The 23,202-nt window shown below is 35.6% G+C and overlaps 1 protein-coding gene and 1 long non-coding RNA gene across 3 annotated transcripts in view; both read right to left on the bottom strand.

The window, feature by feature from the left end:
* LOC136970124 (uncharacterized) overlaps window positions 1-23,202 on the bottom strand; it is a 162,826-nt gene that overhangs the window by 78,531 nt on the left and 61,093 nt on the right. The gene's annotated exons all lie outside the window — the stretch shown is intronic.
* Smg6 (Smg6 nonsense mediated mRNA decay factor) overlaps window positions 8,471-23,202 on the bottom strand; it is a 72,132-nt gene continuing 57,400 nt past the window's right edge. Inside the window, exons 11-19 of the mRNA XM_067264486.1 lie at window positions 15,659-15,914; window positions 15,310-15,407; window positions 15,105-15,208; window positions 13,989-14,162; window positions 13,712-13,879; window positions 11,297-11,450; window positions 10,695-10,909; window positions 10,105-10,177; window positions 8,471-10,031 (exon numbers count right to left, since the gene is read on the bottom strand). Coding sequence (XP_067120587.1) covers window positions 9,901-10,031; window positions 10,105-10,177; window positions 10,695-10,909; window positions 11,297-11,450; window positions 13,712-13,879; window positions 13,989-14,162; window positions 15,105-15,208; window positions 15,310-15,407; window positions 15,659-15,914 — 1,373 coding nt within the window. The 3' untranslated portion in view covers window positions 8,471-9,900. The remainder of the gene's footprint in view (window positions 10,032-10,104; window positions 10,178-10,694; window positions 10,910-11,296; window positions 11,451-13,711; window positions 13,880-13,988; window positions 14,163-15,104; window positions 15,209-15,309; window positions 15,408-15,658; window positions 15,915-23,202) is intronic.

Here is a 23,202-nt window from a genome sequence, read left to right as displayed (position 1 = left end):
GTACATTAATAGAAGTCGAAATTGTACGAATATAATAACAGAGGCATAAATCTCTCGTTCGATAATAATTTATTTTCTCGTTTTAAATACCTTCCCATCAATAACTGTCAGAGCAAAACCGCAAAAAAATCTTGTAAGTGGACCACTAATAAGCAATAGGATATGAGTGCTGCATACATAGCGAGCCATAGACGAAGTGAAAACGAAGATTTAGTGATACCCGAGGCTCTACCTCAGGTCTTTCACGTGGGTACCACACCCTTAGGCTCTTCATTTTTATAATGCATACCGGACAGACCGTACGCAATCGCATTAAATATATATCAGCCAGCTTCATTTATATGCAAATTTAGTGTTTTTTCTTTGAATAAACATTTTGCACCACCATTTTTGTACAGACGAACGGAATCTCGAAAAGGCCTTGAGATCCGGTGGTTAAAGTTCAAGGTTACGGGAGCCACCCTTAGCACGGTGTTGTGGACGGAGGGAGAACTTAAAGCACCCTCATCTGCACGTGATTTATGTAGCGTCCGATGTGACGTGTTGTAAATTACTATCATTTTTCAAACTCGGACGCCACCGTCTGTTATGTAAAGGCGTAAACTTTGAGCTTTTATGTCTCTTCCTCACCAAAAAATCCCCCCGTACCGATGTAAAGATTGGTAAGAAGTGCTGTTTAAGTGGTTCCTTTACGCTGCGAAAAGGGGTGATGTTAGATAAGGGAGGGGGAAGAAGACATGAAAGTTTTTCAAGTGTTCTACTACTACTACTTTGTGACGCCGTTCGAAGGTATTGTTAAAACCCTCCTCGTGTCACAATTTCATAAAATTTACATCCAACCGTCTGGGAGTTTCAAGTTCAACGAACTGTTGATACTGGCCGGTTTACAACTCGTACGTTTGCATACTGCAACGAATTTCCGAACACATAATTCAGTCGCTATTGTCTGATCTAGATAATGTATGGAGTTTATCTCTATCTCTTAGCTTTTAATTAACAAATAAAAAGGAAAACGAAAGAAGAAAAATCCCTAAACTTTCTCCAGAAGGAACGTGCTAAGAAATATCAAAATCCGTTCATCCCTAACGAGAATTTGGTGGTAGGTGGTTACCTTCAAGTGTTACAGAAGCATGCTGAGTAGCAAATTTATACCAGATCCTTGCACATTTTTCACAACTAGGAAAAAATTTATAATTTCCTTATATGAGGCAACGTACGTTTCTCGAATTAACGAAAACGCCCGTTTATAAAGAAAATCTTCACGTAAACTCACTTTGTTTTTCGAAAAATAACACGTCGGAAGAAGTGAAAGGAACCAAGTATGAGGTGAGATGACGCCAGACGGGTGTAAAATTAACAAATAAATTCGAGAAAAAAAAATCGATAGATAGAGGAGGGGTACACGCAGGGTGGCTCAAAAGTCAGATAACCATTGCAAAGACTAAATTCTGTAAGTAATCGGTTTGTCTATTTTCATCCGAGTTAACTATCTTTCAAGCCCCAGGGCTGAAATTTACAAGAAAACAACAACAGGTAGTTTTAATAGAATAGAGAGAAATGTGTGGTGGAAGAAGTTTTTGCACGAGGTAGAGTTGGAGCAAAGTAAAAGAGGGGGAGAGAGAAATACAAAGAAAGAAGAATATCAAGCAATACAATTACAGACAAATCGATATACAAAGCCAAATGCAGACAGGATATACGCAGGAGAAAAGCAAAGCCAAACAATTTCTATTTTGTAGACACCCTCTTGGGACATCCATATTTCATGAAGGTGTGTGCTCTCTTGTCCGAATCCTCTCTCTAGCTAATATACACAAACTTGTAACATTTTGTAAACAGAAATTATTACGACCGTGCTGTTTGTCTATCCGCTTAAATTGTATACAAATCCTTTGGTGAAAATATAAAAGTGCTACCAGGCAAAATTATTTAGCCATGATGATCGTGACTTTCGGCTATAATTTAAAGGTTATTTTTGGATTATTTTAGTATAAAAATTATAAAAATTTATTATTTGGGAGTGTTTTTGGATTTTTTGAAATTCCTTTCATAAAATTCCAAATTTTAGACTTCAAAGCACTAAAAAACCCTGTAAATAAGCACTAAAAAAACCCTTTAAATAATCTAAAAATAGTAAAAAAAGCAAGCGATTCCCAACTTTCTACCTTTAATTACAATGATTAGACTATCGAAAAGTAAATTTTTAGAAGCGAAAAATAGAATTTTTTAGGGTCTAATAATGGCAAGAAAGGTGTAAAGAGATGAAGAGGAGAGGCACGTGATTAATGGAGCATAAAAAGATGCTGTATCCAGGTAACGAGATGTGATCAAATTAGAATCACTCACCCGGAAATCTATCGATAATTAACGTTTCTTTATGACGATTGTGCATAAATTTAATGAAGAAAAGGGGGGAGAGTCCTGCCCAAATTTCTCGTGTTCTTTTTTTTTATTGTTTGATAAATTTACCTTCCGTACTTACAACAATACTCGACGATTATTATATAAAAACAAGCGATTAAAGCCGGTTATAAATATATACAATGGCACCGAAACTGTACAAGGACGATTACTTTCACCTCGTCTCGTGTTCTTTTTTTTCAAATAATAATAATAATAATAATAAATAAATAAATCATGATTCCATGTTGCTCCTGACCTTGCCTCTATCAGAATTTCATGCTCATATTTTCCTTTAACATGTAAATGATATGGCTATTTTCTAATATTCGCTTTATCCTACGTTTCTTCTGTCAGAAATGGGATATAGAGAATGCTCACGTCATAATACTAGAAGCGCCGGCTAGTTTTGTTACGTGACTATTTCCTTCCCTTTCTTCGGTTCCCAATTATTCGCCTTTTACTAGTTATCACGTGACAATTCTATCCCCATTCTTAAGATCACGTGGTTATTCCCCATTTACAATTATCACGTGACTACCCTCTCCCGCTTTTACAATTCTCAACAAATCTCCTATTTCTCGTAGTTCTCACGTGACCATTTTCTTTCGCTTTTTCCTACACACTATCCATTTTAAACTTTACGATATTAATCACGAGCGTCATTAGGGGTAGAACACGTGATTTGATATCGTAGTATTTTATTAAATAGTGCATAGAAGGGAAGAAAAACACCGAAGAATATCTGTCGAGCTCCTCGAATTACACGTCAGGATTATAATATACTTTAAATGTATCTCGAGTAATTGATGCTTCTCCCATCCTCAACAATCGAAAGCATAACTTTTCACAAAAGGATGTTATCATTTTGAGACGATTTCGGGTCTGACTTGCTATCTTCTCAACTATTCTCTCTTCTTCATAATTATCGCAAGATAAATCTCTCTCCTCTTCTTAGTTACCACGTGGCAATTCTCTCACCTCGTAAACTTTTTAATCATTCTCTCGTCTTCGTGATCACGTGATAATTCTTACCCTCTTACCAAGTGACAGTTCTCTTCCCTTGTCTTCTGATCAAGTGATAGGCTGTTCATTTCCTCCTAGTTACCATGTGGTAGTTCTTCACCTCTTTTTCGTGTTCACGTGACAGTTCTCTCACCTTTTCTTAGTTACCACGTCACAGTTCTCTCCTCTTCTGCATTTGAATGCATATAAATCAGTTTCAGAAATTTCAACTTCCTCCAATTAAATCCATCTTTTTCAACTTTTAACTAACTCCAGTTTCTTCTAACCAATTCCATCTTTTTTCCAATTGCTTCCATCATTTTAAACCCCTAATTTCCCCCAATTAATTCCAACTCCCAACCAATTCCATCTTTTTGGTTCCATCACTTTCAAACTTGTAAATTCCCATTAACTAATTCCAACTTCTAATTTTCTGCAATTAATTTTCCCTTCTTCCAATCAACTCCCAACTTCCTCCAACCGACTAATTCCAACAATAAAGATTAATTTCAATATAAATTTCCCGCAGATTTCCATTTCCATAAATTCTAACTTAATAATCACAGGCAATTAGTGACTAATTGCAATTAAATTCTAACGTTAAATTTATTTACAAAAGCCAAAACATCAATAGAATGACGAAGGGGGCGAGAAGTATTTGTATAAGATTAGTAAACCAGTCACATAATGCAAATAATTAGGAAATCTTCCAGGTTTAAACACAAAAAAACACCTCACCAATTATCCAACAATTATCATCTGATTAGAATAATTAAAGCATTAATTTAAAACACAGAAGAAGAAGAAGAAGAAAAAAAAAATTAGAATTACGTGTCGTTTACCTTCCATAAATTAACCTTTGGCATGGAAAATGTGCAGGAAGGAGAAGCCAACTTCACCAGGTCTGTGACTTATGTAACCCAAAATATAGAATTTGGAAAGAAATTCGAGGGTGGTCCTTTGTAATACGCAGGGGGGTTGAAGTTCAATATCATTTCTAGTAATTAAAGTGATTGGGGGGGAGTTTTGTTTCGTGCGAGTTTGACACCTGTGAGAAGTTGGCGGATCGTGAATGGTGCGAGTGAGTCAGACTGCATTTTAGTCGCTAATCTGATCCAGTCACTAGGATTACGGGTTAATCCTATAAGGTGGGGATTAGTAAGGGTGTCGGGTCAATACTTTCCATTTTCGTTATCCATAAACTCGACACGCCAGGAAAAATTTTTAGCGAGAGATTGTGTAAATCCCGTGTTTTCTATTGTTAAACGATGGCACTAGAGTGATGGGTGTCGTCGAGTAGTTTTGGTGCTGGAAATTCGGGTTTCTTTTATTTTCTGTTCTCTTCAACTGTCTTTTTGGCCTTCGGTTCCTGTGAATCTCCTTATTCTTGGTTCTTCTGTTATGGTAAATCTTCTCACTTTTGGCCCTTCCGTTCTGGCTAATCTCCTTACTTTTGACCCTTTTGTTCGAGTGAATCTCCTTACTCTCGGCCCTTTTGTTCTGACCAATCTCCTTAAAATTCGATCTTTCTATCGACTCGTATATTTTACTTCTTAATTTTGACCCTTCTTTCTGTTAAACCCCCAATTTTTGACCTTTTTCCTGCGAAAAGAATAAAAAGAGAAAAGCTCCAAATACAAATTACCCTAAACAGTCGACTGGTATTTCGACTCTAATTGGGTAACCTTACCCTACAGAAGCATTACGACTGATTAGAAGGCTTAAACATAACCCCCAACCGCCTCGAAGATGGGGTTAACCACATAATTTCGTATAATTAACTCGGCAAGCGTCACGCAAGCTTCACGTTTTAGGAAAACCTCCCCTCGTTTCGTGAACGTATGATGTAACCATAAAATGGTCGCCCAGTCAGCGAAATAGGAAGTGAGAGAGGGTGGTATGCGCCGCAAGTGACACAACAGCATCTCTGCTCCCTCCAAATGAACGTGGGAAAGGAGACTTCCGGGTGAGAGTTTGCTTATTGAGCCGTGACGACATCACCGTTCGGCACAAATTGCGTCTGTGACGTCACCGCATCCGACACTACGTCTACTTCCGTCTGATGTTAAATACCGTTATAATCGGAATTTTTCCACTAAATGAACCGGTTCCTTGTTATGAAATATCGCGTTATCGATACGACTCCCTCCTTTCCACCCACGTGACACGCGCTGTTTTTTTCGAATAACTCGAACCCACACACCGGAAACTTGTGTTAAGTTTGACACGAGTTCAACTGATCCACATTCACACGCGCGCGCGATTTAATCTGGATTCAAGATACGAATCCCGAGTCACGTTTACACCTAAAATATGCTTAAAAATTAACCTTAAATTTTAAGGAGATTCTTCCAGAACAAAAAGGCCAAAAGCAAGCCGCTAATTTGCATACAAAATACACAACTTACTGAACTAACGTGACGTGCGTGACGTAATTACGCGGTATTTAGTGTATTGCTATCACGTGAAAGTTAGGATAACGGTTTTTACAGTGAAATTAATAACGTGGGCCGTAATATTTTTAAATTACATTAAAAAACAGCAAAGGATCTGACCTTTACGTAATTAAGCACTCGATAACTTCCGGGTGAATTTTTTGAATGAACACAAGAATTTCGATGGAGGGAGAAGTGAAAATATATGAAAAAATGTCGGAATTTTCGCAAAAATTCAAACAAAAATGAATAAGTAAGAAAAGGTAATGAATAGATTCCGGAAAAGTAACGAGTCATTAGTCAGTCGCCAAATTCTTTAATTTGCTTCTTAACAATGGCGACCGTTAAGTTTGTCTTTTGTTGGGCGAGTTCAAGACGAAACGAATTAAAAAATAAATAAATAATTAATAACTCAACAGATTGAACTTTTGCTGAAGAATGGAAATTCATTTATTTTGTATCTAGTTCATATTGGAAAGTGTACATAGAATTGGGTTATGCCTTCAAAACGGTAGTAGTGAAATTGTTAAAAACCTCCGCCGAATCTCCACAAATTTTCTTTCATTTTGGCGTTAAATCTGTTCAATGTTCAATAAAGTAGCTGATCCTGCGTTACTGTACTAAACAATCTAGTATTTCACTACTTTCCCTACTAAGCTTTACAGCTTCCACTAAACACAAAGAAATTCCTACTAAGCATTCGAGCAATTGACTGAAATTCGAGTTTTTTTTTTTTTATTTAAAAAAACCACTTAATTTTCCCAGTAAACAGTCATAATCTCAGTTTTTCCTACTAAATAGTAAGTCATTACAATACTTTTCCTACTAAATATTAAATCTCTTACTGATTTCTCTGCTAAACAATAAAACCTTACAGTAGTTTCCCTACTAAAAATTAAATCATTACAGTAAACTCTACACCAAAAAACTCTAGCATTACAATGGTTTCCCTACTGAAAATTCGACTATAACAGTAACTTTTCTACTGAAAATCGAAATACTAGTGGTATCTCCATGTAGTTGTTGAAATATTCTGAATATTTTAATAGAAAACTATGATGTTACTATTTAGTAAGAAACTACTTACTTTTCCTACAAAACTGTAAGCAGTAATCATAATTTTTTCACTAAATAGCAAGAATTTACAGTGATTATCCACTAAATAATGGTTGTCTACTAAAAACTAAATAAGTTTTCTATTAAATATTAAATTATTGCAATAGTTACTACTGTTAGTAGGAAACCATTACAAAGAACTACTTTTTAGTAAAAAAAAAAAAAACTACTGTTTCTTCAAATTTTAGCAGTATTGTAAAATTTGACTGTTTAGTAGGAACTTGAATTTCAGTATTTTGTAACAAAAATATCAGTGGTTTTCCCGCTAAAAACGAAATAATTACGATAATTTTCCCACTAAGTTGCACATCGTTTAGTGACTTCCCTACTAGAATGACTAATTATTCATGCATTGCAATGCATTTGGTAGTAAACACTCAAGTAATTTTTCTATTAAACACTACAAAAATTACCTTCACGCTTCAACAAAGCGGCAAAATGAATTATATTTTTTTTTGGTTAAATATTAACACAGAAAACACACAAAAAATTATTTCTTCTTTTCACTAAATAGAAGAATCACCCAAGTTTGGCGCCTCTACAGAGTAAAATTTTCGATAAAGGGAGAGGAAAAAAATCAGCGTTACGGACAGACAAACAGACAGACACCCGGCGACTGAGTCGTGATACTATACGCCTACACTAGTTTAAGGATCACGCCACCGATCTTATGTAAATTATTCGTCACACACAAAAAAGGGGTCAGAATACCTAGTTTTAGGGGAAGTTCGTCGGCTAAACCAAGATGTACTTTGAAGAGGCACGCGCGAACTTTTGATACTCGTGGCCATTGACACCGTTTTTAATGATATAATACGAATAAATTCGGCTCGAGTGGTCTAGACGTGCGGCTCTACACTAGGACCTCGTTGTAGTTCACGCGCAGTGTCACGTTGCTGTGTGCATTTGGGAGATCCTCCCCTGTAGTTGGATTTCACGTCACGAGCAGTTTGCAGTGTTACGAAATAACACATTTCGGTGGTTTTATACCACGTGTCAACACTCGCGTTTGTAAATATTCTTCCAATTTTGTCACGTGCCCCCTATTTTACGTCACGCACCTGACAGCACGTGGCCAGAATTTCTCCGCCATAATGTCATGTGCCAACTTTCCCCTTGCACGGTACGTTCACACACCACAAAATTATAGACAAATAACGTCCCCTTAACATTCTCGTAATAACGAGGCGAAGTTCCTGGACATGCAAATCGTTACAAAATTACGACCAGACAAACCGACGATCGTTACAAAAAACGGAGCGTAAAACGATCTCGACTGGCCAAATTGTCATCTTGCCCCACTGCGCCAACCCCCCCGTTTAAGGTTAAACGCGGCCGACGGATGTGATTCACGTCACTATAAATAGCGATCGAAATACCTCAATAACGAACTTTCTCCGCGGATCACGTGACCCCGAACAAAAAACGCGTCCGAATTTTCGAATTTAAACCCATCACAAATCCTGTAGCGCCATCTACCGAGTGCAAAAAACAGGAGAAAACACTACCCAGAGAACTGTTTCATCATAGTTTATTAAAACGTCTTTGACAATTAATAAAATGGGTTTAAAATCCACAAAAAAATCATACCGACAAGTTCCGTTGACAGTATTGTTATTTTTTTTACAAAACTCTACAATTATTTCTTTATAAAACAATATTTTTGTGCGCGTATCGAAGGCACGAAGAGCCACGTTCAAGAGGGGGGTGACTTTTTTTTATTTCTTGTCAAAAAATTAACAAAGAAGCAGCGGAGAGAAAGGAAACAATAAGAAGCACCCGTATTCGAATCCTTATTAAGTACACGGGGAGGGGGAAGGGTGGATCCGGTGTGTCGAGGGGACGACACAACACGTAAACCGAGTCCGCTGTTAGGGGTCAAAATCACCATTTTTCTCTCTCTCTCTCTGTGTTTGTGTGTGTGTATAAAACGCTAGCGATACAATCGAGGAGGGAGGGAGGGGAGAGGAAAAGTATTTTTAACAGTGGGCTAATTAGGATGGCGAATAATTAGTTAAGTGTTGTATTGCAGTCTCGATACTCTTGCAGTTTATTAAGCAAGCCGATCACGTTTCCAACACACAATACAAGGTGCTGGCAGAGATATGACTCACTCTTTTTTTTTCCCTTTCTCCACTCTCTACCCTGTTCTACTGACTCTATGTCTCTCTTCGCGATCACTGATGTGATAAATTAAGTATCCTGTAGAAAATTATATATTACTTTAATCGGAAACGGAGGATGGCGTTTTTAAAATCAAACACACACCCCGACTGTTCGTTTGTTAAACTATTATTAATTGTAACAGAAGAAGAAAAAACAGAAACACACAAAAACGAAGGTCGTTGTGGAAGAAACAAGGTAACGAGAGAACACTCTACCACGTTCCAGAATGTGCTAATTACAAAAGAAACAAAACCGTGAATATACACTGGGGGAGAAAAAAGAGGAATTTATAAGATGGTGGTGGTGGTGTTACTTCGCAGCTTACACACTGGATTCGAGGTGGGGTCCAGGTTCGAAATCGCTGTTTGGTGACGGAACTCTTCTTGTACCGTACATTATCAAACGTGACGATACGGGTTTTACGTTACGAAGACTGCGCATTCGAGTCTCGATCAATACACGTTACGTCTTCACCGCCATTTTACACGTATTTAAGTTTAAAAAAAACCCGTCACCTTCCACCGAAACGACGAGAAAAGGTTCGCTGTGCAAGTTCAAATGGACTTTTACGGTGGTTCATTTTATTTACTTTTTTTATGTTTTCGTTTCTCCGTGTTTTTGTGTGTATGGGGGTGATGGTGTGCATCACTTCCTTCTTCTTGTTCGTCTACGGGCAACCCTATCACGGTTTTTAGGCTGTGTGATCTTCGGGTCCGGTCGTTCCAACCAGAATCTAGTTTGAGAGCTTCCATTCTTCGTTTTTCGTTTCCACGTTTCTTCACCTGATGTTGGCCCATTTCAGAAATTCGGGCAGGTCTCTGACCGGCACGTTATGAGTCAAAGCTTTGACTCGGAGGTTGCGATCTTCAGTGAGAAGAATCGCCTCCCTCTTAAGTCGGACGGAACCTTCTGAAAAAAAGAACAAAAAGATTTTAACACTATAATAAAATGCAAGGGGGCGATCGTCAGAAACGTCACTTACTCTCCTCCCTCGTGGATTCTTTGTCTTTACAGTAATGAAGACAGCAGGAAAGGATGAGATCATCATTGGTACCCTGTAAACGTAAGCAAATCACTAATCAGTTTACAAAGTCGGAGGCGCAGATGCAAACAATACCATTGACAGTGACAAATGTAGGGGTCAGTGGGTCGAAGCATTGTGTGTCGGACATCCCCGCCCCCGTTGACGATAGCACATTACCAGAAAGAATAAAAAAAATAAAAAAAAAAAGGTTACGAAACATTCAAATTAAAGGGGGGGGGAACGTTCATTAAGGAGGTACGAGATTCGCTCGTTTCAATCTTTGAATAGTGGACACAAGAGATAATTATTCGCTTTCCATCACTTATCCGGATATCCTCTTATCATTGGCTCCAGCGAATAAATGATTTTATTTTATTTTATTCCACGTCAACGTGTCAGTACTCACACACAGCCGATGTCCTCTGCGTCCTTGACCTCTTATATTTCGGTTCACTGCCATCTCCCGCCAGTTCAGACGTTGACCAGGTCGCGACCGGTTTCTCTTATCACTGACCCCCGCCAGCTAACCGAATTTAGGGGATACTCACCTTATTGTCGCTGACGTCTTCGCTTCTAAAGGTGATGGTGTCCAGTATGGAGCCTTTCGACGTGATGGCTTGAACGTGCGAGTCGCGCGATGCGAACCTCTCTTCCAAAAACTGAACGGCCTCCTTAGACAGTTGAGCCACCCTTCTCACGTGCTCGGCCGATATATACGAACTCTCCCGGGTGCCACGTGCCAGGCCGTCCAACTCGTTGATGACTGAAAAATATTTCGACACATAAAAATCCCCCTTCCGGATTAACCGTCGCCGCTTTAAACCCCGGGCTAAGAGGGGGGTCAACGTTCAGAAGCGCTTCATTATCCAACGCTCACGGTTACCATATACTCAAAATTCGATTATACGGGTGCCGTGGGGTATCGTGGTTCCCAAAACTATCATTCTGCAGGAAAAAAACACGAAAAAAAATGAGCAGAATATCTCGCAACACCTGTGATTTACTAGGCAATAAGTGTTTTTTTTTCCCCTTCCACTCTTCCAGAACTATCAGGAATTCTAGAAATGCACACCGGATGTGTTTACTTTTTGCTCGCGTTTACCTGTCACGACAAGGGACAGATGCACGCGTCTTAATTATCGATACCTACCCACAATGGGCACCACCAGGACAAAGTGAGTAGAAGACACGACGCTCTTCAACCCCTCCAGATGATCGATAAAACAATTGGTATCGGGTATCAGGTAGTGGGGACGAACCTCGAGAACGGTGGGGCGTTTGTGCCGATGTTCCTGCAACACCGCCTAAAATTCGGGAGTGGGAAAAGGAAAGGTAAAAAAAAAAATCATAAAAAATAAATAATAATAAAAATTACTAAGTGTGACACACTAGTTTTAGGGAAAGTGTTATCAGACGATTTAACTGGCGCCAGTCTGTTATGGTCAAACTTTGAAACGACATGATTGTTTCACACCCTATCGCTCGATTGCTTCTAGCTATTAAATTCTAACATGCAGTGGTGACTTTATGGGTTCCGCTTCACTTATGCAAATACTTTCCAATGTCAAGGGCGACTTATGACACCTAACGACTCCATTAGCGTTTTATTTTAAAACTGGTATCAGAAATAATTAGAATTCCACTCGACTACTTTCATTTTTTTGGGGTTTGTTTGCCAGAAAACAAAACGAAACAAGAAAAAACCGATCTTGTAAAGATTCTTTACGCTGTGGGAGTGTTTTCTAAAGATTTCACGCATCCAAATAATAATAAAAAAAAGTTTAAATTTTTAATAAAATTTGATGCTAAGCCTAAATGAGTGATGCACAAAGTTCATTCTGTTTCAACCTTCATTTCTTTACATATATAGTACTAAAGTGCACACAACAAAACAACCATTTGTAGTTAGGTTCTCCCTAAAACCACCAAATTTATACTATTTGGTCTTTGCATTAGACTTTATATTCAGTTATCTTAATGTACATGTATTCACTTGAAACAATGTACTTTAAGCAACCACCGGTACCACGAAGTGATTTTTCGGTCAACTTTACCATTTCGGAGGTATGCAGAGTTACAAAAGGTCCAAAAGTTTATTTTTTTTTTGCAATTTTTTAGTAACCAAAACAATATAAGTAAGTGACAAACTGTCTTACAGTGTCTTTTCCGAGCCTTCAAATTGGTCTGGACCCAAGTGAGCTCGTCGCAATCACTCAAACATACTACACTAGTGTAAGTCTGAGTAAGTGTATATGTTCCAATGGGTGACTGGTGCAATAAATTGATCAATGTAAAGTAATTTGGTTTTTTTTCCCAACAACAAGTACTTTCAAGTTTTTATATTAAAACAGAGCAGGATATAAAGATATTAATTTTAAAAAAATCTCTTGTCACAGAAAAAAAATTAATTTGGATTCAAAATTAATTCAATTACAGAACATAATTTTCCAAAGAATTTAATTATTATTCAAATTCTTTAGAAAATTATAATTTTAAGAATGTTAATTTAAATTTAAAAATAAAAATGTTTCAAAATACTCACAAACAGGTATGCTTTAAGATTCCAAAATTTAAATTATTTGATTATTATTATTATTAAATATTTTAATTAATTTTATACTGCATTTCAGCAACAAAATCTTACAATAGCTTCTTTTATTCTTTTTTTTTCCTTTTAAATTTTAAATTAAGTTTTCGAGTAATAGAAATTCTCCTCGTTTTTTTGTAATTGTTCCCAATTATTTAATGTTCTTTTACTAATACAATTCTGGCCAAAATAAATTCTACTCTGAAATAAAGGCATGCAACCGAACTGAAAGAAACGCTTTACGTTAATTTAAGGTACAAGCAACATCACAGATTTATTAAAATAGAGAAAATGTTACATTCTATAAATTAATTTCTGTGGCAATTCTAAAAATAATCCAAATTATAGTAAAGGTAAATGTTATAATTAATCTTTTTTTCCTTCAAATAATCTATCTGTGCAGGTATTTATTTGGAGATGAATATAATAAGTCAATTGAATCTGAAGACAGCAAATGCACGCAAGATAATTCAAATAAATTGTAGTTTGGTGGTAATAATGCAGAAATATCATAATTGAAACTGTGGAAAAAGAGGAGGAGAAGAAAGAGGAAGAAAAAACCTGTTGCATATTTTACGGTCGGACAATAGTATCAGTTTTTATTTTAAAGCAATTATTCGTTTTCCAGTTTTAGATATTATTCAAACAAAAACGATACCTCTAAATTGCATCTTAGTTTTTTCTCTCTTTTCTTTAAATATATCTTCAAAACTATTTTTTTTTTGTTTTTTGAATGATAAAAATTTACAAATTCCTGCCGGATATTAAACGCGTGATTTAAATGAGTTTCCAAAATGGAAATGAATTGCATGTAGAAGATTATATATATAAAATGTGTGTAGGTGTATGTAATTTAATTTTGTAAAAAACTGATAGTTATTATTGACTGTGGTAAGATTTTTTTCTAATTGTAAAAATAAATTTTAAATAATGTTAGTTGAATTTTTGATAAATTTAGTCTGGTTGCATTTTACTCACTTGGATTTTGGCACGATATCTGTCCTGTTGGGCTTTTGTTTTCCTTAGAGCTTCCTTTCTTGACCATAATTCTTGAATATCACTTTCTTCCTGGCCTTTCAGACCAGAATTTTTACCTTCAGTGTCGTCGTCATCGTCAAAGATGTCCTTGTTCACGTCGTCATCAGACTATAGACAGAAAGAAGAAGAAGGAAAAAAAAAAAAAAAAAGTGTTTGAATTCTCTCACTATTAGCTTAAATAAAACAAAGTACAGCATACAAATAAAATTTTTTTTACCAGTTCATAGCACACATCCTGTCCTGATTCTGTGTTTTCGGCCGATAAATTGGATACCAATGAAATAAACATTTTGTTTTCGACGTCAAATTCCAAATATGGTATGGGAATTCCACACAGATAATCACCAAAAAATTGAATTCGACTGATTCTCAGGCAATGCCTCGCACGTTCCTGTAAAAAGAAGTATGCAGAGATTGAGCAAAACTTTGATTACAACGCATTTATTACCTCACATTATAATAAAAAATTCTAACATCCGACCCAACATGTCCCAAACGTATGTAATTAAAGGATTAAACATCCATAAACATTGCACGATGAAAACAGAAGCAAAGAAAAAATCATGAATGTTATTTTTATACCATAGGAGGACATGTTTTTGACATCAAAACACATGAGCTTAAAACCTGAAGAAATAATTAAATTAACTATTTTTAAAATTAAATATATTTTATTATGAGGGAAAAAAAGTGAAAGAATGAGCACAAGTTAAAAAAAAAAAAAAAAAACCAAATGTAATTGTTTTAATGAGTTATTCTAATTATAAATGTTACAAAATATTATCTTTGCCAATGATACTTTTGACACAGTGCCGAATTATCACCCCTTTCTCCAGGGTAAAAAGAATTAACTGTTTTACGTATCATTTTTCTTTATCCTAATGCAAATACACTCTTTGACAATTTTAAATCAAATGACAAGACATCTGATACAGATTTCAAGCATCCTACTCTAGATAAGTAAACTCAATCACAATAATGGTTAAGCCAAATAGTCTTTCACTGCCCAAGGGGGTAGAAAGACCCGAAAAAGATATATTTGATCAAGAGCCAGACCACAAAGGACTAGTTAAATGATGAGGAATGGTATCAGACTGTACATAACAATTTGGAAATCCGTCTTAGACAGAAGCTAATGTACTGTTCCTCAGTGTTTCATACCTAACTGCTTTCACACTTGGCCATCCCTTTGCAATTCTTAACTTTATAAGTGAATCCAATAGCAATATGAAAAATAATTATTATTTTATATGTAACTGATGACAAAAACCTTTACAAATTTTCTTAAATTTGAAAAATTACTCAAAACAAATCCAGAAAAAAAAGAAAATACCTGATCAAATGGTTTCTTTGCAAAAAATGAATCTTCGGGAGCTCCCAACAAAGGAACGAAGCCAGCCAGAGTGGTGTCTTCGGGCAGATTAATTAGTTCGTAACCTAATGATAATCATTATTTATATACATCATTACAGTCAAAAACTAGAATTAATGCGTTGATTAAAATTAAAAAAAAAAAAAAAAAACAACCTAAATTTTACCTTCTTCACTGTCTCTGACCATTTCTATATCACTTATATCAACCGTTCGTAAAACAGTCAATAAACTAGCAAAGGCAGTCCACACGTCATCTTTATACCTGTAATAGGAAAACATTAATTATCGCCTTGGTTATTACCTTATAATATCCGTATCACAAAAACTAGAAAGTTAAGTGATTGTATCGACTTTACCAAGAACTGTTTATATTTTGAGTTATAAATCTACAAAAAGTAATAATTTAAACACCAAATAATATAGAAATATATTAATATCCTTTTATTACAAGTGATCTTATAATTACAGGACATCCAAATTTAATGCGGAAAAAGAAAAGAAAAAAACACTCGCCCGAATTTAAAGTCGCTGGGAGTCGGTGGCGGATACCACAAATGTCTCTGGCAGGACATCCAGTCGGTCCAGATTTTGATGGCAGGTAATAGGGGGGCCAAATCCTCACTTATCAGGTTTGTCGGATAGTCATCAGAGGCAAGGTGTTCCTTGAGCAGGGCAGTGGTTCTCTCGACCAGAAGTGTCACCATGGCCAGACTGAGCTGAAGGGCCAATTCTTGGAACAATGAACGGCACTGCAACTCTAGGCTTTGATCTGCAAAAATGTGCAAATGCATTTGATTAAATTTAGTTTGGCACTAAAACCACATTAAAATTCTAATTTTTGGACATTTATTTTAGGGGTAAACGAAGATGTGGCATCTCTGCCTCCATTTGCATAAAAAAAAAAGTGCCATCAATAGTCAGCGAGGCTTTTATAATTTAATTAATTAATTAAAGACCCGTATTTCTCCTCCTTAATCATCATTAAACACCCACTTAATAGTAATTAAAATTACATTCGTTTTAATTTTTAATAAACAAGCATTTAGAGAGTTAATTAATAATAGTATTCCACAATCAATTACTCATTAAAGCAGCCAATTAAATGCTTCATTCTAACTGCAGCAATCTATAATTCAAATGACTGAAAAATTGCATATAAATTCCCCATCTAAATATACTTAAATACGCAAAAAGATTAAATTATAATAATTAAAACTTTTCAAGGAAAGAAATTTTCGTTTGGGAGCATTTTATGCCAATATTTAGAGCAAATATCGAGGTAAAGACGGAGGAAGAGAAGCATGCACGAGACGATCACGGAAAACTACCAAAAGCGGCAGCAAAAAACAAGAAAGATAAAAAAAAACAAATGATTTGGGGCTATATAAGGCATGAATACCGGACCTGGCCGTAAGTGATTTAAATTGTAGCCCTCCTTTATAATTACAGAGGGGCTTACAGTGATGAAAACTCGTACCAAACCGAGAGAGCGGCTCCGAAACGTTTTCGACCCTGGAAACGGGGGGTAAGAAAAAGCAAAACAGAAGGGGGAAAAACAAAGAAACAATATTCGGTTCAAGGACGAATAATGGGGTAAAGGAACTCGATATTTTTCGCTCTCCCCCGCAACTCTAAAACGAAATTATGTAGAGAACAACGACGACACACCCCGCCGCAATTAACCATTCGAGTATTTTTTATATATATATTTTGTTTAATCGTCGCATTTCTTTTATGTCGTCATCTAAAACCGCAACACGTCGAAGTGTATGTGTGTGTGTGTGTGTTTTTTTTCTAAATAACAAAACAAAAGGGGGGATCTAGTGGCGCCGAAACATCGCCAAGCGGAGAGCGAGTAAAGAGGCAAAAACGGGTGAGGTCCGAACCATTGGCGCCATCTACTTAGTGTAGAGACAATTACACGATTGGCTGATTTATAAGACGCGGCAGACAGGTGTGTGTTTGTGTGCGTGCACCCTCCCCCTAGAGGAGTCTGGAAAGGAGGAGAAAAAGCGGAATTTCGCGTGCTTAAACGAGATAAAACGGCAGGAGAGGGGAAAAAAGCGCGGTTGAACGACCCCCCATCCCCCGGAGGATCGTTTTACTTCCTGAAAATTTCGAAATAATAGTCTTACAAATGAGGGCGAAGATGAGATGCTGGAAGGAGCGACAGAGAGTGAAAGAGAGAGAGAGAAAGACCTTGAGAAGGGAGTTTGAACCCTGGACGAGCAAACAACAGGGTTGAGTCATGGCGGGTTTCCGTGCATGCCGGCACGCAGTATTGGCGCCACATCCTCCAAGGTCACCCGCCGGGTCTCATCGGTCACCGACGACATCCGAACCCCCCCTCTCCTCTCCTCTATACACGCGGGATTGACAGCTACCTGACGGGCATCGTCATTTTATAGCTAATAATATACTAATAAACAACCTTCTGTTTTGCATCTCCAACCTCAAAGTATCAATCAAAAAATTCTTATTAATAAAAATTCCCTCCCTGAAAACTTTTACGATCCCTCGTGCTGGAAAGTAATTAGAGTTTTGGCATCCCTCCTCCTCTTCCTCTAAAAATCGCGTTTTTGGAGCGAGAACGTTTTGCGTTTCCAGCGCAGAGTGATTCCTAGAATCGACCCAATCAAAAATCTCGTCCGAGGAACCAATTTGCCGAAGACCCTTTCGTGGAAATTCGGCAACTGATGGAAGGGGGAGGGAGAAAAGACATCATTAGATGAATCTCGCGAAGTTCTCTCCCCATTGTGTTTCTGATGAGGGCGAGAAATTTCGACTCTTTTTTTCCTTTTTTTTTTTTTTGCTGGTCAAGAACAGAGAAGACATTCATCCAGCTGTTTGCAAAGGAGTGTTAATCCCCTCTGCTAGATGCCATTCATCGTTGCGCTTTGACAGGTAAACATTACAAACCAATAAAACATAGTTACAATTAAGCAGAGTAACCGTGTTAGAATGTTAAGGGATGGACGGAGGAGGAGAGAGAGAGACAAAAAAACACCCCCCTTTTTTAGTGTCTCGACTCGACAACAGCTTTCCTGCCAATGAGAATAATAAATTAAAAATCCCCTCGGTACTACCTTCAGCATTTGCACGCATCTTGCATTACAAAATCCTCGAGCAGGCAACAGCCGGCCTTCAAATGACCTTCACACAGCCAACAATCCCTCGGGTGAAGGTCAACCGCATACCAGTTTTATAAGGTTTTTCTCCCCCTTCTTCTCCTCCTCATTCTACAACAAACAACAAACCTGCTATAGTTACACAATTCGCATGTAAAGACGATGCCCGAGATATTTCCTAGGGCCAGAGTAATGTTACGAGAATTAATAAATTTTTGTTTATTTTTCGATTGACCCTCGTTAATTGTCTTAGCCGCGCATTACCCTTTTGTTGCTCCCCATAAATAATTATACCAGAAGTAAATTAAACAGAAAAAAATAATATAATAATAATTCGATGACTTTCCTAGCGAAATTGCCCGCAAGAAATTATATTAATTTAGCATTTTTAGACGTTACCGAATTTCTAAAAACTCGGAAAAGAGAAGGAAAAATCCAAGAAAACTGCCAATTCGTCAAGAAAAAAAAAAAAAAAAAAAAAAAAGCATTTTTAATTGACACGAGAGGGGAAATTCGGTGTGAGTTAATGACGAATCTGCATCATCCGTATCGGGGATGGCGAAATGTAGATTAAAACGGCAAAATTTTCCTCCAAAAAAATCCAAATTCTTGAAATTTTCTCATTATGCAAGATCCCAGCTCGTAAGATAATTACGTTTTCCATTAAATTTATTCCTTTCTCGAGACATTTCACACTCGACTTGACTTTCTAACACTTTTCTTTTGTGATTTTCACTTAGTTTACAGTGCCCAGATGTCAAGTTTTCACATAGGGGAATAAAGTACCTTCCACTCCTATTTGCTAACCAATACTGGAGGATCCTGTAGGAGTTTATATATAATTAAATTCGAATAACTTTCGAGAATTTTATATTTATTATTTTATGCTGTACGAGGACATGTCTCTCCTTATTCACGTAGAAGAGAAGACTCATTTAATAAGGTTTTTTTCCACATAAATATAACGTTTTAAACTTATCAATAAAGAAAATTAATTCTAAACCAGGCCTGGCCAACCCGCGGCCCGTCACGTTAAATCGTGTGGCCCGCTAAGCGATATCATATATCTATTAAAACTTTTGTTTCCCGTTATGTGTATACCAAAACAATTAAATAAATGAAAATTTGCACGTGTCATTGTTATAATGCGCAAGTGCGAGTACGAACTCTTGGTATAACAATCAAATCTTATTCATTTTGCATTTGTTTTAATTTTTTAAAAGCATGTTTGCCTAAATTGTGGCCCACCGTAATGTTACGCGTGATCAAAGTGGCAGGGCCGGCCTTCTCGATAAAGGGGCCCGGGTGCAAGAAACTATTTGGGCCCAAATGTTTTTCTAAAATAAAAAAATTTACAAACACGAACATATATTAATGCATGTTTATTTAAAGCGTGATTTTGTTCTTGCTAATACATTAATTACTTCAGAAAAATTACTAAAAATACTGCATTCTTGATAATGTTGGGGCCCCCTCAATCGCGGGGCCCCAGTGCGTAGCATCCGCCGCACCCCCCCCGATGGCCGGCCCTGCAAAGTGGCCCGCGAAACAATTTGGATTGGCCAGGCCTGTTCTAGACTTAATGAAATTTTTTTAAAGCTAAGTGGAAAGTGACTTCTCTGAAAATCTGATAAATAAGAAAATAAAAATGAGTTTAAGAGAAAATTATCTCACCTTAGTGGTAAACAGTCATAAAAGACATTTTCATGGAAAAAAAGTATTTTAATGAGATTATGGGTCATATTAAGCACATATCTGTATGGGCTCAATATAAAGCTCAAATAATGGGCTCAAAAAGAAGGCATTTTAATCCTCACAGTACAGAAATGTGTGTACACACACACACACACACACAAACAAACACACATATACAAAATACATTTTCTGCTGGTAGGTTCAAATGCAGATACATGGAAATACAATAATTAAAATCTCTCCTAAAATATGGGAATTGTAGGTAAATGTGTTATTAATTACTACAAAAATATAAATAATATTGTAAACTTTACTTATAATATAGAAAAGAAAACTAAAGTGTATTGATGCTCGGAAGAAAATGTATAAACTATCAACAGATTCTACATTTATATACCATCTCTGGGCATTTTTTTTTTGATTTATTACACCTTTAGAAATGGCAATTTCTCATCATTACAGGAAATTATAGGTATATTAGAAGTGCATGGTTCAAAGTTTCAAGGTTTCTCTTGCTTATTTCAGATCTCCAAGATTATTTGTCCAGCTCATTTATCATATCTGATGATAATTTGATTTTACTCACAGATAATTACAAACGTTTTACCAGATATTAACATTGAACTGTATGTTTCTTGTCCGAGAAGTCATTTAATTAGTTTATAATTGTGCCACTGAGAAAAATTCAGAATTTGTAATTTGTCAAGACACTTTTAAATTTCCAGTGTTGTGATTTTATAACAGAAGATTAGTCCACATAATGTAACTAAGTGAAACTTTTGTGGATAGTTTAATATAGGGATGGCAAACTTTTGGAGTCTGCATGCCATATAGTAAGCACACTTAGCTTTAAAAATGTTTGTATACACCAAAGTTTTAGACTTTAAATAATGATAGTTAAAGAAATTAAAAGAATATGCTTTAATTAGAATAAAAGTAAAAATGCTGATGAAAAAGACAGATGGATAAATCAAAATCATAAGATATGTAACACATCAGATGATTTCTCCTTATGTGCCACTTTGGGTACGAGTGCCATAGGTTCGCCACCCCTGGTTTAATGTTTGCTGACAAAGCTGCATTCCATCTGGTGAGAGAGAAGATCAATAAACATCTGAACCCAAAGAAGTGCATGAAATTGTAGAACATGAACTGAGCAGATTCAAAGTAAATTTGATCATCACATTAATGTGGGTATGAGATGCACAAACTGCAAAAGCTGTCAGTACAGGAGCATCGTTAATGTTAAATGCTTTTGTTTGATAAGACTTCCTTTTGCAGAAACTATGTGGTTAATTTCAAATAAAATGTTAAATTTTGTCATCATTCTAAAAATATGAAGCAGAAAAAAATTATGAGAATATATTTTGATTGTTGATTATACACGATCAATTTATAAACAAAAAATTCAGTACAATTTTAATGTAATAATTGTAAAGTAGCAGAGGAATTTGTCTCAATTAAGGTGAATAAACCTCATATATTTAAGAGAATTTATGAAGATTAAAACACCATAAAGGTGACCAACTTCAACTTGAAGACCACAGATGACAACAAAGTTAAATACACAATTAATATTGTTTTGTATTAACACAATGTAATTCTTTTGTTTTTATATATATTTCTTGAAAATTTCAAAATAAACAGTAACCATAATTTTCTGTATTGACAGGTTTCTATTCATGGAGTTGTATCTTTATTAACTAATGCTTCAAGAAAGATTGCAAGAAATGACAACATTGTAATGTCATGAGTGTTTTCCAGATAATGAAGACATAATCTTAATCAAGAAAAAGTAATAGATTATAATTCCTTTACCAAGAAGTCAATATCTGAGTCTTTGGGGGATACTATTAATTATAGTTTAGAAATTAACTGCCAAAAAATTCCAACTCACTTGGTTTATGTCATGTAACTGGTTTCAAAAGTCTTCTGTCTTAGCATTAGACAGGTTTCTGGCTTACATTATTATTTTACGCAGCAAATCGTTATGTTCTGAAATTTATTTTCCATTTGGGCAAATTTCCATTTTGTAGTGTGTTTTCAGCTGCATTTTTTTTCAACGTTAAACCACGAAAAACATTTAATGTGAACTTGTGCAATGTTTGATGTAATCAGTTAATATTTAATTCAAGAGTGTATGATGTTTAATGACAGTATGAAGAAATGCCAGCTCACATAATTTATTTTTAAGTGTGGTAAAGTCAGTTATTGACAGACAAATATAAAAATATCAAGTGGAATGTAGAAATAAATTATGCTGAAATTTATGCACCAAAAATACACCAGAGATTAAATATATGAACTAAAACATAAATCATTTAATAATACTACATGTGTATGTTAACTAAAATGCAAATTCTACTTTTTAATCACAATTTAATTTAGTTTTTAATATCATAATGCACAGGTTTAAAAGAGGGGCAGCAACAAGAACAAAACTTTCCTAGCCGTTATGACATTATACTTAGAAAACTTTTATTTTTCATTACAATATAATAAATAAAACCATCTATTATGAAATTTTGTTATGAAAACCTTTTTGGGTTCAAGAGGTCTCAATACATGGAGATTTGCAAAAATCTTGGCAGGTTAAATTCGACACTATTCCAATACTTTCCCTATGTATATATAACAACTGGGAAAGTAAGAGAACGATAAATATCATACCATAAAAATTTTACATCATCTATCAATAGAACTGTTTTATACTGTTGAATAATAATTCATAGTATCTTAGAATGACAAACTATTATAACAGTTAGGTTGTACAATTATAGTCAACTTTTTTGGGTTCAAGAAGTCAACTCTTGATGTCAGTACTCAAATTTATTGAAATATTCTTTGAAAAGTTCATTCTTAGAAAGTTCTAAGAGAAGTATGAATAAAATTAAGGAAAACATGTTGTGTTCTTCTCTAATTTTGTATTTTTATAACCATATTCTGCCTTTTCTTATGATTACAGAACTAAAAGTTCTGTTCTCTTACTATAAAAATGCTTGAGTCATTGAAATTTGTATTAAATTTGAAGTTTTTCCTTAATTTTTAAAAAATTATATTTCCAAAACTAGAAATCCATTTTCCAGAAAATGTTTTCTTAATAATTTAAATGCAGATAAATATATTTTATTTTTAATTATACATAAGGAGTTGTTACAATGCTTATTTATCATAAGATTTCATCAAGTAATGACGAGTATTGGTGAAGTGAAGTATCATCTACTCATAAAAATA

Source organism: Centruroides vittatus, unplaced genomic scaffold, assembly GCF_030686945.1.
Source record: "Centruroides vittatus isolate TY-2023 unplaced genomic scaffold, ASM3068694v2 contig_19, whole genome shotgun sequence".
Lineage (NCBI taxonomy): Eukaryota > Metazoa > Arthropoda > Arachnida > Scorpiones > Buthidae > Centruroides > Centruroides vittatus.
Note: the sequence above shows the minus strand (reverse complement) of the source record. Positions and strands in the feature narration are given on the sequence as shown.